The 16506-nt window shown below is 35.3% G+C and overlaps 1 protein-coding gene across 1 annotated transcript; it reads right to left on the minus strand.

Moving 5' to 3' along the window:
• Positions 1-1459: 1459 nt before the first annotated feature.
• On the minus strand, positions 1460-16194 carry LOC121370802 (scavenger receptor class F member 1-like). The gene is made up of 8 exons (XM_041496280.1): positions 16031-16194; positions 13297-13398; positions 11582-11797; positions 8729-8914; positions 6695-6826; positions 4495-4623; positions 4133-4276; positions 1460-2117 (listed from the first exon to the last, which is right to left on the minus strand). The coding sequence occupies exons 1-8, from the start codon at positions 16107-16109 to the stop codon at positions 2011-2013; spliced, it is 1095 nt and encodes a 364-aa protein (XP_041352214.1). The 5' UTR covers positions 16110-16194; the 3' UTR covers positions 1460-2010.
• Between the last annotated feature and the right edge of the window lie 312 nt (positions 16195-16506).

The following is a 16506-nucleotide window of genomic DNA, read 5'->3' on the forward strand; positions in this document are numbered from 1 at the left end:
CAATTTCGGGTGCACCTCCAACTTTGACCCGAAGAGTTGTAAAGCCTACATTTAGTTGCATATTCCTCACACAAGATATCGACCAGGAAGTATTATTTATAAATACCTTTTACGCTGTATAAACACACGTAGTTTTACAATAATTACCTGCCTAGGTGGTATCGTGGTTAAGCCATCGGACATAAAGCTGGTAGGTACTGGGTTCGCAGCCAGGTACCGGCTCCCACACAAAACGAGTTTTAATAGGCTCAATGGGTAGGTGGAAGACCACTACACACTCCTCTCTCACTAAACACTAACAACTAACCCACTATCCTGGACAGACAGCCAGAATAACTAAGGTGTGTTCCAGGACAGCGTGTTTGAACCTTAGCTTGATTAAAAACATTAAAATAAGAAACGAAATACAACAACTACATTTGTTTAACAAAGGACACAATGCACCATTGTTATAGGATTGTGTTTAACCAAGCTTGGCAGAGTGTATATCAGATTACTGGAAATGCATACTACATATAATAGATACTAGTTGGTCCAGTTAACACTATTTTTATAATTATTACTTCATGGTGGAAACACGAATGAGAGTCGAGAGTGTAAAAGAGGCAGCACACGGTTGTGTAGTTATAGTGGTGCATACAAAAACAAAACAATAATAACACTATTTATTGATTGATTCAAAAATATTTTATTGGTGTTTAAAAAATAAAAAATGGATTAGGCGACAGTAATATATGTACTCGATATAAATATGGACATAAATAAATATTTTTGAAAAAGATAAACAAAACAAAAGAACAAAGGAAAGGAAAGGAAACAGAAAAGACGCAATAAAATTATCTAAGCGTTCCATAATTAGACAGCTGGTTTGCTAGAAAACAAAAACAAAGAACACAAAACCCCCCAAAAAACCAAACAAACAAGGCATCGCAACGCCCACACATTATCTACTAATTAAGGAAAAAACGTACATGAAACATATTTCGTTTTAAAAAAAAAAAATTGTATAATATTAAGAACTTAGCATTTAAATACTGAACCAGATACAGACGGACTGGCGACAGATACACATTGGTAGGCTCTATCTCATCGTATGTGTACCAACATTTTTATTAAAGTAAACTAAACATAAACATACCTACTTTTCGATTTATCACAGTAATACGCATATGTATATAACTAAACAAAGGTCCGACTGTCTAACAGTCAATCACTGCACTGTCAGGAACTCAAGATTATATTAAAGGCATACTGTCACAGATTTAAGGACCTTATTTCTCTGAAAATGGATAATAAATAAATATTACATTAATTGTCGGAAACCAAATCTAGCTATCACATCACCTTAACTGAACCATGATGGAGTGAAATCCACGCCATCCCTCTCAGCAATTTTAGTTTTTGAATTATGGACCATTGCCATAATTCAATTATCTTTACAAAATGACATTAATAAATGAAGTATGGGGGTTATAAAGATCGTTGAATAAAGTACATTTAGGGACAAATCAAATTATATTTGTTCAGGTAATACTTTGTAGGACCATTAAATAGGTCAGTGGTCTGTGACAATATGCCTTTAAATGATAACTTTAAAATCAGGTATAATGCAAATGTATGCATGTTGGTACAGCATAATCGAATACAAAATCTCATTTCGCACTATATGCGACTCTCACAGGACAAAGGATATAATACAACCAATCGAACGCCGAAGAAGAAGAAATGTTGTGTGTATGAATTATTTACTAATTAATTGAAATATTTTATTTGAGTTATATACATGCACTTTTCGTTTTAAAATTGTTGTGTATAATATTAAAAATCTTCGCATTTAAATATTAACACAGATACAAACGGACAGATGGCAGATATATGTTGTTAGGCTTCATCTCATCGTATTTGTGCCAACATTTTTTTATTAAGTAAACTAAGCATAAAGCATACATACTTTTTGATTTATCATAGTAATACGCATTTTGTATAATTACGAGCAAGCAAAGTCCAGACCTACAATACAAAAACACCTGGAAATCCAACACACAAAATGGCGGATATTCCAGCCACAACGGTCAGAGATATTCCAACACCAACGTGTTCTCCATTGTCAGAGAGAACTGAAATAGAAATATAAGAAAACTATTTATAGAATTAAATTAACAATAAACGTGAAAATGTTTTATGTACAACAACACCACTAGAGCATGTTGATTTATCGACCCTCACTTTTGCGTTGCCAGCAAGGTATATTTTAAATGTATTCCACATACATACAACACATACACTATGTGTTGTGTTGTTGTTTGTTTGTTGTTGTTTTTTGTTGTTGTTGTTTTGTTTTGTTTACTTTTTTGTTTGAATTTTTTTTTTGACGTGGTGTATTATTGGGCTTTTTTGTTTCATCTTTACTTCCTTTTGCTTTTGTTTGTTTATGGTATGTGTTTTTTTAAAAATGTTTTCTTATTCTTATATCTGGATGATTTTCTGGAAACCGTTCGGTTGACAGGTGGCATATTTTGGGAGATGATACTTGCTTATATTAATTTGATCTTGTCATTATAATTATAGCATCGCGATACCTGTCCTGTTAGCCATGGTCTATTATCTCATCTAAACTTCATTCTCTATTTTGCATTAATATTAGCTATAGCCAATATATTCTAATAACATTTTCAACATTTACTGTACTACATCATGTGCATTCAAAACATTGACTGGGATCTGAGCCACCACTGTGTTTACACAGTTATTGAGTTTCGGTTAAAACAAATGTGTTGGTTTATCTTATACTTGTATTTTATTGTTTATAGGAATAGACTCTAGCTCAAATGATATCGAGCTCGCCTATATGGTGTACAACACCAAATCAAATCTCATAGACGGCACTAGTAACACGTTTGGCTAAAACTACTACACACAACAATCAAATCTCATAGACGGCACTAGTAACACGTTTGGCTAAAACTACTACACACAACAATCAAATCTCATAGACGGCACTAGTAACACGTTTGGCTAAAACTACTACACACAACAATCAAATCGGCATATACAGCATGGATATAAATATTACCACCCCTCACCCTTGAATTGAATAAAAAATAATTGGGGGTTAAGATGTTCGTTCTAGACATACCGGGAACCGTCTATGACTACCCTAGTTTCGCTCAATAATCGTCTATGACTACCCTAGTTCCGCTCAATAATTGTCATGCTATTTTTCGTAGGACCCCAGTCAACGGTAGTACATTGACATAGGGAATTTACTGGCCTGATGAAACAACATGTTATTACAACAAATACTCTCACGTGTATCACCAATGACAGGACTGCGGCCTCAACTATGGGATGCACCTCATACTTTGACCCACTCAGATACTATTTGGTGTATGACTACCTAATACACTTAGACCCAGGTGAAATAATGTTATGATTGTTTTTTCCATTCCCACAAAACAACAAAAAGCAAAAAAGAAGAGCAAAAACTATCACACAAAAAACAACAACAAAGAAACAACAACAACAACGGCAACACAGGGCTTGTGATAACAATACCTTGATTCACTATATGATGGTTCTGTAATATGGGGTCGTCGCAACCAGTGGAAAGTATGTATAAAAGATTCCTTGGTGCTAAAAAGGTAACGGGTTACTTCGAGCATTATATATCAGTGTCATCATTATCAAGTGTTTCACATATACTCGAAATCCAATAGCCACTGATTAATACGCCGATGTGTTCTAATGCTGTCATTAACAAAACAAATTGTATGTGCAATCGTGTTACATGTTTCGTTAGAAAACAAACATCACTAAGTATAACATTAATAATGGTGATCGCCCGATGTCATTGTATAAAATAAGATGCTCGCTCGATCCACATGTTGAATTATGAACATTTTGTTTTATGAAAGGAAGGTGTGTGCTATTTTGTTTATCAACATCGATTGTGTATCTTTGTATATTACAGACTGGAACACATTAATTATTAAACTTATGCATTACTCATTTGGGAATTGTACTAATGTTCTAGCTCTTGTTCGGTGAAATAAAACAATTCCAGAACTACTTCAATAAATTCGACATTACACTCTCAACCATGTAATGATCTATATATCTATAATCTACTTACCTGTATCGTTGCATCCAGTATCAGGATTGGTATATCCAGCAACGCATCCTTCAACGCAAGTGCCATTCAAATTATCGCAGTGTGAATTTCTGCAGTTATCACAGTTCTGTGAACAATTGTTTCCATATCTGCCCATTTCGCATTCTGTGAAAACCAAAATTTAGAAGGAAAACATCTGTTGGGGTGGGAACGAACAACTACACATACAAACAAACACACTAAAACAATATAGACAAAACCTGACAACATAGACATAAAAGATATAGTATACATAATGTTACCTTGAAGCAACTATTCATCATCCATTCATGTATTTATGAGTTCATGCCGTCTTTTAGTGTGTGCAACACAATAATACTTACCTGTGCAATTCGGTAACACCCATCCCGTAGAACACTGCTGACAATATCCTGTAGTTTCGTTACAGATATCTTCAGTCTCACAATGGTCACACAACTCACAGGATGCATCCCAATAGCCATCACTGCAAGCTGAAACATTTCTGAGGAACTTGACACATTGATCCGCAACGATAATTGAAAAATCGACATTAAACCCTTTACTGTCAAGGAGCCAATTTCACCAGTAGTTATACCTGCAATACGCTAACATGTGTTTGGAATCTATTGCACGCAGAAAATTATATTATGGAATATGGAGAATGCATTTCAAACTATACTTTCTATACTGATAAATAGTAATAAGAACACACACACACACACACACACACACACACACACACACACACACACACACACACACACACATATATATATATATATATATATATATATATATATATATATATATATACATATATATATGTATAATCGCAAGCAAAAAGGCATATAAAGCAATACAACTCAACAGTACAAATAGATAATTAAAATAAAACAAATAATAATAACAACAAACGTTAAACATGAGTCCACTTAATTTAGAAACAGCGCTTTTGTTTCGAATTTTTCAAGGTAGGGAAATCTCACCAACTGGGCTAGCCCGTTCATCTAGACAACTATGCAACTTATGGCTTCTCACAATTGTGAATGTCTAACTCTTCCATATAACAGACGACAACAGGTCAGCAACCAATGAATGAATTAATGTTTAATAACACCCCGTCGTGGGAAACACACACGAGTCAAATTCACGATGCCTTTGGGTATTTGGGGGTTTGTTTGTGGGTGGGGTTTTATTTTTATTATTTTGTTTTTTAATGAGGGCGTTGATGTAAATGTATGTAATTGCATGCGTTTAAGACAAAAGCGGATTTGTAAATTATTGTTTTATTTTATTATGCTTAATTATTATTATTATTTGCTAATGGTGTTACTGTCCTGCCATTGCGTTGTCGTTTTGAACATAACTTTATTACACTCAAACAGATACATAACTGCATTTGAAGACGATATATCAATGGCCAACAGTATGACAAGATGGATAATTGTGCAGGTTTCATATGGTCGGGACGAGGTGTAGTTCAATGGTAGAGCTTTTTTGTCAGCTGCGATGGAAAACATGCTCGATCACAAACTATGGACTCGGGTTTCCCCGTCACAATCAGTGTCCCACTATTGATATATGAAATACCGTTATATGCAATGTACGGTCTACGGTAGAGTGTATAATAAAACACACCATGCTGGATATCATTTATGTAGTTGTTTATTTATTTATTTATTTTTATTTATTTCTAATTTATTGTCATTTGTATATTTCTTTTAATTCCTTTATTTATTTATTTTGAAGTGAATTTGTGGAAGGTATTAATACTATATTCAAGAGATGTTGTTTTGTCATCTAACATTTGTTTGTTTTTGTTTGTTTTTTGTTGTTGTTGTTTTTTGTAGTTTTTTTTACGTCAGTTGTATTTATTACATATGATTTAATTGTGTCTATATTTAGTGTTTTGGTACAATAATATAACCTCCTGCCATGAATCTACTTGTTCATCAATTATTCAAATACATGTATAAGAATAATAAAGTTGGTTTTAGAAATTGATTGTTCCCCTCCCCTAAAAACAGTGTTAGTAAACTAAACAGAAGCATGAATAAAAGGAAATGAAAAGTTTGCTTCTATAATTATATATACCTACATGTATGATGTTCATGAATGTCAAACATTATATCATATCCAGCACATGCCTTAAAATGACTTTCGGGTTCGGAATGTCCTACAATTAAATTAGCATCCTGTCCTGTCAAAGGCATAGCTAAAATACTGCGGCACAAAACACGGGCAGGACAGAGCGCCCTTTTTTATTGCTAGCTAGAACACTACATCGAGACAAACTTCGACAAAATGTCAAATTCTAGGTTTTCATTGATAGCTAAGTTTTTAAAAAGTATTTTTAGATTAATTATTTCTTTGATATTAATTGACTTTTGCAAATACCCAGTCCAATATACATATATTTTAATTGGTGTAATATAAATGCATCCTTATAATATGTCACAAAGCAAACTAGCAACACTGTTTGTATGTAGGTATAACACCAACATGCATTCATTCGTTCGTATGTGATTTCATAACGACGAACGCGCATATTAAATATCTTACAGTCACAGGCGTCTCCAGTCAACCCATCTGGACAAGCTGTACAATTTCCTGTCTTCTTGTCACACACTTCAGTCTCATTTTTACAGTTACACGTCTTGTCACAGTCTTCACCATACCAGAAATCTGTACATACTGTTCATACAAATAAAATACATTTAATACTAATATACATGCACACATGATACACGTTTACGACGTAGTATATAGACAACTACTTAGTTATAAATGTTTTTCGCAATGTCTCTTAATATGCAAGCAATGCACTGGCAAATAAGGTACTTTACTGTTCAGAAATCTCTCTCTCTCTCTCTCTCTCTCTCTCTCTCTCTCTCTCTCTCTCTCTCTCTCTCTCTCTCTCTCTCTCTCTCATATTGGGCCCATTGGGCTATCTCTCGTTCCAGCCAGTGCACCACGACTGGTATAGCAAAGGCCATGGTATGTAGTACCCTGTCTGTGGGATGATGCATATAAATGCCCGCTTGCTGCTAATTGAAAAATAGTAGACCATGAAATGGCGACAGCGGGTTTCCTCTCTCAATATCTGTCCGGTCTTTATCCATATGTCTAACGCCATATAACCGTACATAAAATGTTTTGAGTGCGTGGTTAAATAAACCATTTCCTTCCTTCCTTCCTTCAAACGACTAACCACTGATAGAGGCACGCTAGGACAACATTTCGCCCTGCTGTTCCAACCTGGAGCATACTCAGAGTACTGAGTCTTTTCTCACATTGCATATCTCTTTGGTATATAACATTCAGTGTTATACACTCAACAACTGTAACAACTGTATTGAACAATATTTAGTTCCACGAACAAAACAGATATTCGAGACTTTTTAACGATTGTAATTACATATCAAAGATACCTTTCTGCATAAAATATTAGTGGCTGTAGTTCTAATTTTTGTACGAGGTTAAATTTCATTTTATTTCCTAAACTATTTTTTTATCGTACGTATGAAATTATTTTAAGACAAAATCCACTTTGGGCTTCTTGCAACTATTAAAACGACCAGAAACACATTGAATATACAGACGCTGATATTCTAAACAAGAAAATATATTTAATATGTAAGCTTAATCGTAGAAGTATTGTATTAGTCGGAAACATCTTACAATGCAGCAAACACAGGAATGTCCCTTTAATATTCCCGGCTAAGGTCACGACCTCATTTAGGTGAACACGTTCTATGCATGCGATATTTTGTATCAAGGATATTTTCAATAAAATATTGTGTTTTAGTGTACGGTCAGAATTGTCTTTATTACTATAGTAAGATTAAAAAGGTCTGTAATAAACATTGTATGTTCACGATGTAAAACTAAGATTCGTTATCCAGCAATTGTTACATATAGTATGAATATAAAATGCTGGCTGCACATCTAAACTATTCACAGCTAACAACACGAACTGGTTGTGTCCAAAGTCCAGGTGTTCAGAAAATCAGATTCTAACGTTTACAAAATTAAGAAAATAATGATTTAGCATTAAATTTTATTTATAATAATTAAATTTCCGTTACAATTTAATGTCATCGAATTGGTCCAACCGTAGCAATGCGAGTTTGTTAATTTGGCGATGAACGTACATATAACGTTGTCAGGGAACGTCATATCTGATGACGTCACTTTATATCAGTAGTTTGTCTTACTGAGCGTTATTGTTGAAGAACCGAAAAATAATTCGAAATAAAATATGAACTTTTAGTGTCATCATTAGTAAATATATTTGAAATTTAATTATAAATGTTGTCTGTTATTTCTTTCATATGAGTATGAGCAAAAAACACACCCTAAAAAACATATGCAAACCTATGTGAGAACGGCTTCGTCGATTCACAGTTTGTTGGTGACGTTTTTATGCTCATACCCCGATGAACGTAAAAGAAATAACAGACAAAAATGTGTTGACATTATGTAGTTATCCGTATACTATGTATACTCTCAGTTTTAACATAGCCGGCCCTTCCCTCCGTATATTGTTAATAACAATTATGTTCATATGATAATATTGCTTTATTGATCACTTACCAAATATTTCGACTTCGCACAGAGTAAGAGATGCATTGACAGTGTTTTTAGGTAGTTTGATCTCAACGGCTTGTCCATACCGGTCACAGTTTACTTCAAATTCAGTTGGTGGAGACGATGTATTTGGCCAGCGATAGCACACGTGCTCATCAATTTCAATATAAAATCCAACTAGTCTCTCGTGATCTAAAACAATACTCAACATTTATTATATAAGATGATAATTTTCAAAGGTTCAAAAGTTTGTACACACAATCCACAACTCTTGGAATGCTTTATCCAGCCCACGACAATTGGAAATTTGATAGCACGACTCTTTACTTCTACATACAGTTGAGTACGCTGGAATTGTAACAGGAGGTGGAAAGTGCTTGTGACGAGCTACGTTTATATGGGGACGAGTCGTGCTCCTCCGGAAAAAAATATTTTAAAAAAAGAACATTTGCATCAAAGGGTTGGTCATCCCCTACACACACACACACATACACACACTGCATACGCGTCTGTCATACATGCTGTAAAATTAAATAATTATTGAAAGATGTATGGATGAATGAATGAATGAATGAATGCATTAATGCATGAATTAATGAATGAATGGAAACGTATACGCAGTCGGACAGTTGTTCAGGTTCGTTGATGGGTCATTCTTACAATATCTGTCTTATCGCACTACACGCAATACTGAGGTAAACATCACTTACATAATTAATTAATTATTATAATTTCACCGCAAAAAAACACTTGGAATTATATTGGACTTAATTCGGTGAAAAACGTAAAATTGCCGTGTTACAAATAAGGGCCATGAGAAAATAACACAGAACCTGATTTAATTCAGTATTTGAAAGACTTAAAAAAAAGAGAATACATGTTGTGCCAGGTTCAAATTACAAAAATGGTTTATTTTGCAAGATTATTCTTCTGTTTTGCAAATAACACGTGGACACCGTAACGACGATCAACAAAAGCAACATATGATGCCTTATGACAAACCAATTGCATGTTTCACGATTCTTTCCAATTAGAGGAAACCACAACATTTCCAAGTGGCATTAATGAACTGAGCTGTCAGTTTCAGTGTTCTACATCTGAGGTAAAACAAAAGCGATGAATCACCACCGTTTACGTTATTATCTGTCCACACCATAACGGACACTACTAACACATAGATGATTCGTCACGAGAATAGTTAATCATCTAATCGGTAGAGCAAATGAACACGAGCATCGAATCCTATTTATCCTATAACACTTCTAAAATAGCACTTTAATTAGATTTCTAGAAAATCGCAGTGCTGATGTTTAACGTCGCCTCCATCGGTAATATGACGTCATAACGATTAGCCCAAATTAGTTTGACGTCACGCATTTTAACTAAATGTTATGAAAACGTCAGCTATACAGGCTTTGTTGGCTAATAGACACGTAATCAACTAACAACAACGCATTATCACCTAAAGACCTTGCAAATTTGCATATACCTTTAAATTTGCATGTCATTTTTAATCGGGTTAATATACTAAATTATCACCTGGGTTCATGAATAATTCATTCAGAGATAAGCATAGTTTCCGAAGACAGCTTGGCAATTCCAAATTGGTAATCAACAATAATATGAAAATATGTGTCTTAGTTAAATTTTGTCAACACTATAACGGTAAAAAACGGTAAACGTTAAAATTAAGTGTTTAAATAACCATATTCCAGATATAGAATTGCTTTAAAATGTCGCTAATAATATATTATGTTGCACTCCTATTGTAACCTTTTGATTTGATTCAGTATGATCTAGGACTACCTGCATGCACACATCAATGTAATCGTGACATGTTAGCTGCACATGCTTTCCGGACCGGCTGATGAAACGCACGACTGGTTGCAACTTTTGTGAGGTGATATTATTCAAATAATATGACAGCATAACATTTGGTGTTCAGTATTCTATATCAGCAACATCATTTATTACAGAAGGATTGGCGCTGTGAAATAATTGGTCCATATCATTTAATTTTATATGTAGGTATACTCTTCAAAACTGTAGGGGAACCTGAAATATTAATATCAGCTATTAGACCATAGACATCCTAGTAAAGAACGTTCAGGTCTGTTTATCAACACACAGAAACACATTCCATAGTTTGCACATGCATCACGCAGTTACCCCGTACGTGGGGTGTCATTCTCGATTTTGACAATTTCCAGGAAGGTCCATTAATCACCGTGCAACATTATTTCTGTCAATCTCTTTTCACTCTGTTGATCATACAGTTGTTATTGTTTTGTTTGTAGGCATTTGCGGTTTACTGATTATAAAACGTCAACTTTCAAATTTCGCTTATGAACCCACTCGTCCTTCAAGATCGTTGGTGGTCATAAAACATACTGTTATACTGAACTACCGGTTGTAACGTTTGCCCAAATAATTAACTATTATCATATAGCCGTTCCCCACAGCTAAAATACCTTACAATTTTGGCAATTGTAAATTTCTATTAGAGTTCCCCTACCATTTTTGAAGAGTATATATTGTTATCAAAAATATTTTGTTTATTTATGAAACTTAGCAGCCGCTGTCAACGGCAGGTCGGGTTATATGTGTGTGAAAACTACCGCCAGAGGTGACCCCTTCTGTTTTTCTAACCCCACCCACGAAGTTCCACGACGGACAAAGGTTGTGCATGGGGGTAAAGAGAGAATGAGAAAATGAGAGACAGACAAAACTGACGGGAGTAGTGGAAGCAAGTGGACATTTTTAATTATTATTAATTATTATTATTTATTTATTATTATTATTATTATTATTATTATTATTATTATTATTATTATTATTATTATTACAAGTAACACTTACATGTATTTGCTTGATATATTCTTATGTTCTGCAGAGGGTACTTTTTCCCCAGATCAACACGCCAGTAGCTCGGTTTGTTCTTTGAGCACGTGCAGTGATAAGAACCATTTCCACTTATCGTTGTGGTAGTGTCACCATCCACAGCTAGACTAGCTTTACCTAAACGATGAGGACAAGTTGTAGACTGCTCGCTTGTTTTTCCCAGAGCCACGTTTTCTGAAATTTCAAAAATATAAATGACAAAAGACTAACCTCGTAAATGGCTGTGTTGTCTTAAAACACTTACAACTCCTTGCTTGGACTATTTTCTGTGCACATGTTTGTGCAACCACTGACGTCCCACCTATTGAAACGTTTCTGTTCGTTTAGTGTTTTTTTTTTTGTTTCCTTCTTTCTTATAGGCGGTATGAGAAGTGTATATCGTCCCCACAGTATCTCTTTTTTTAAAGATCCATAGCTGCATACCACTGAACTTTGTTTTGTGCTGAAATACGATATTGAATATCATACAGGTAGATCGGTAATCGACAGGGAAAACTATTAAAGTTTGTTTTATTTAACGACACCACTAGAACATATTGATTTATTAATTATCAGCTATTGGATGTATAACATTTTGTAATGTTGACATATATTATTAGAGAGGAAACCCGCTACATCGTTCCATTAGTAGCAAGGGATATATTATATACACCATCCCACATACATGATAACACATACCACGTTCTTTAATAAACCAATCGTGTGCACTGGTTGTAACAAGAATTAGCCCAATTAGTCCACCGACGGGGATCGATCCCAGACAGACCGCGCATCAGACCCTATTCGCCACGAGTATTACGCCTTCTCTTAATAGCTTCTGAAATCTATATTCTATTGGACTATTACTGTCTAGTAATTAGCATCCTACTTTAACGCAAATTTTGTGAGGGCTGGATGGGAGGGCGGGGGGGGGGGGGGGAGCTTAGTTTTAAGGGTGGAATGCATTTAACTGTTTATATTTGACGACACACACACACACACACACAAACACACTCTCTCTCTCTCTCTCTCTCTCTCTCTCTCTCTCTCTCTCTCTCTCTCTCTCTCTCTCTCTCTCTCTCTCACACACACACATACAGACAAGGTTCCAAGTCTAGGGTAAACGAATCTTAGATTTGTTGAAACTGGGTTGTTTTGACAGTTACAATTGTCCACACAGATAAACAAAAACTAATTGGATTGTATTATTGGACTCATTTGTGCAAACTGATGTACACAGATTTCAAAGTGCTATGCTGCTTGCATATATTACGAAATCATGATAGTCTACTTATCATCAAGCTTAAATTAAGTTTGTGTTGTTTTTTGTTTGTTTTATAATTATTATTTTTTATATTATTATTATTATTTTTTTATTTTTTTTTGGTTTGGAAAAACAAGTTTTATCCTGGAAATGAAATAGAAATTATTAACTGACATCTTTGTACTATTTTTAAAAATACAAAATACATTGTTAATGCAAAAGAGTGTTAAAAATAACTATATTCAATGTCGGCTTCTTTTACAGATTAACAGTAAAATAACTGACAGCCCAGTACATACACACACTTTACGGAACACTGGATCAAACTGAGTTTCTATTACTTCATTCAGCCAATACAACTTTAATAAAATATGGAACTATATAGCAGTACAGGAGGTTTGTTTTAAACAATCTAGAGGGAAGTTGCTACCTTTTTGACAGAAACGTCCGTAAAATCCCTTTTGACAATCATCGCACCAGTGATCTTCGATCTTGCCTGTACATCCTTCAGCACAGTGGCACTGATACCGTTCTGCAAATAATAAGTAAAACACTAAAACATAGTAAACTAATTTAAAAAGTAATACATTTACAAAAGGTAAAGATATAAGGTACTGAATATGCTAATGACAGATTCATACTTGTTATATATGTTGCGACTTCCGTTATCCACTTTTAGATTTTTATATCCGGTCTCGATGGTGTCGTGGTTAAGCTATTTGACGCAAGACCGGTAGGTACTGGGTTCGCATTCCAGTACCGGCTCCCACCCAGAGCGAGTGTTGACGACTCAATGGGCAGGTGTAACATCACCACACCCTTTTCTCTCTCACTAACCACTAACAATTGGACCGACAACTCAGACTGTTGATGTGAGTGCCCATGACAGCGTGCCTGAACATTAATTGGATATAAGCACGAACACAAGTTGAAATGAAATCAAAATGTGCCTTATGGTCTGATGTATTATTGGTGACTAACGTAGATTGTCGTTCGTTTTCTTGGTTTGGGAGTTAGGGTGGAACTATCGAAGTATTTTTCAAGAGACTGTTCCTGGTTTGCTGCCACTGTTACACGCTCTGTATTTAAAGGGACATTCCTGAGTTTGCTGCATTGTAAGATACAATATTTTTACGATTAAACTTGCATATTAAATATGTTTTCTTGTTTAGAATATCAGTGTCTGTATATTCAATGTGTTTCTGGTCGTCTTAATATTTGTAAGAAGCCCAAACTGGATTTTGTCTTCAAATAATTTCCTACGTACGAAAAAAATAATAATTTGGAAATGAAATGAAATTTAACCTAGTACAAATATTAGAACGATCAGAAACACATTTAATATACAGCAATTAATATATTATGCAAAATAATATATTTGATATGTAATTACAATCATTAAAAAGTCTTTGTTATCGATAACATTTTAAAAAGTGCAGCAAACTCAGGAATGTCCCTTTAACAATACGAGCATTCATATAATCACTAAAATTATATGTATATATACTTCTCTCGTTTAGAAAACAAATGTCTATATATTCACTGTGTCTTCGTCGTCTTAATAGGGGCGGGGCGTAGCCCAGTGGCAAAGCGCTTATTTGATGCGCGGTCGGTCTGGGATCGAGCCCCGTAGTTGGACCTATTGGGTTATTTCTCATTCCAGCCAGTGCACCGCGACTGGTATATCAAAAGTCGTGCTATATGCTACCCTGTCTGTGGGATGGTCCTTATAAAAGATCCCTTGCTACTAATGAAAAATATGTAGCGTATTTCATCTTAAACCCCGTTCTCACTTGAACGATTTTCTACGCGAATTCCGTGCGACCACCAAATCTTACAGGGCGTGCGGGAGTCGCACGGCAGTATGTTGATGATTCGCACACGTTGTAGGGGTGTCGTGTGTATTTCGGACATGTCGCATGCCGGTGCGACATTTTTCAAATGTTTAAAATTATCGTACGGCTGTCTCTAGGTTCGCACAGTTCGCATTGGTCGCATAGAGGTTGCACAGCAGTCGCACGGCAGTATGATAGGTCGCACGGCAGTATGATAGGTCGCACGGGAGTCGTACGTGAGTCTTAAGGGAGCCGAGATGTGCGACTCCCAGCGGACCCCCTGCGACTCCCGTGCGACATCCATCAGACTTCCGTGCAACCTGTAAAATCTTTGAGTCGCACCGCAGTTGTACGAAAAATCGTTCAAGTGAGAACTGGGCTTTAGACTATATGTCAAAATTACCAAATGTTTGTCATCCAATAGCCGATGATTAATAAATCAACGTGCTCTAAGTTGTTTCGTTAAACAAACCAAACTTCTTTGTATCTATCTCTCTCTTTTCCCCTAATATCTTTAGTATCTAAACATTTATTTTATTTTATTGTGTAATGCATGTTTTCATACATACGATATTACTGGGATTTTTAAAGCCCGTTTGACCGTTATACAAAGGATTCGAGAAAAATTGTATATACAATCCGTGATGTTTTAAACCAGAAACTATATATAATATGTAATTGTAGCCGCTAAAATGGCTCGGTTTGCATCATGCATGTTAACAACGGTCAAATAAAATCCAGAACAGTATCTTTACTGTTACAAATTGCTTTATCGACTTTAACATAGCGACAGTCACGTTTCGAAGGATTGTTTGAGACAAACTAGGATAAGGAATTCAAATCCCAGTCCTGGTTCCATCCTAGAAGGGATGTATAACTCAGTAGGTCAATGTGAAGCCACTCAACCAGGTCAGTGGGCCCACCGACGGGGATCGATCCCAGACCGACCGTGCATCAAGTGATTGCTTTACGACTGGACTACGTTCCGCTCTTATCGGCAGTGAAGTTTCCAAGGATATTGTAAGACAAATGACTGTAACGAGTTCGTATTTCAGTCCTGGTTCCATCCTAGAGGGTGTAGGTAGGTAACTAGTTTTACGTACTCATATAACACTAGGTTTTCGAACACACAGAGAAAATGTCTAACCCAGTAGGTAAATGTAAGGCTACTCCACTGATGTCTCTATTCTAACAACTAGAATACATTGCAGCTAGTCCAGACAGCTGAGTGTGTACCCAGACCAACATTATTGATTCATGATGCATAATTACAAATATATATTTAAAAGAAAATACACATATTGCATAGAATCTATATCAAATAGTTACCTTGAGCTCCAAGACAAGATCCAATAAGATTGCCAACACTAAGGAAGCAAATTATTTGGAAAATTTGCAGAGCCGCCATTTAGTTGCAAGTACCGAACACTCGATGTCGAACAGGAAGCAGTATAATCGTCAGTGCATATATGCTGATCTTTAGATCCGTGTAGCTAAATAAAATAATGCGTGACGTTTGTTATATATATACATGTCACTGTAAATGGGCGGATATAAAATCTAAACATAGGTGGGGAAAAACGAAATAATGTACACCTGCTCAATCAACTGAACATCAATGGCGTTCAGACAAATCACATTAAATTCGGGCCTTTTTTTTTAAAATAGATATATCTCACAACCGACTGTGTATAGTTATGTTTGTTTTGTTTTAGTTTACTTATATCTGTTCCAAGATTAGAAGATATGAGAACACAAGTTACATATTATACAACTGTCGTTTATGTTTGTATGTACATGCATAC

The sequence above is a fragment of the Gigantopelta aegis genome, chromosome 1 (genome assembly GCF_016097555.1).
Source record: "Gigantopelta aegis isolate Gae_Host chromosome 1, Gae_host_genome, whole genome shotgun sequence".
Taxonomy (NCBI): Eukaryota; Metazoa; Mollusca; class Gastropoda; order Neomphalida; family Peltospiridae; genus Gigantopelta; species Gigantopelta aegis.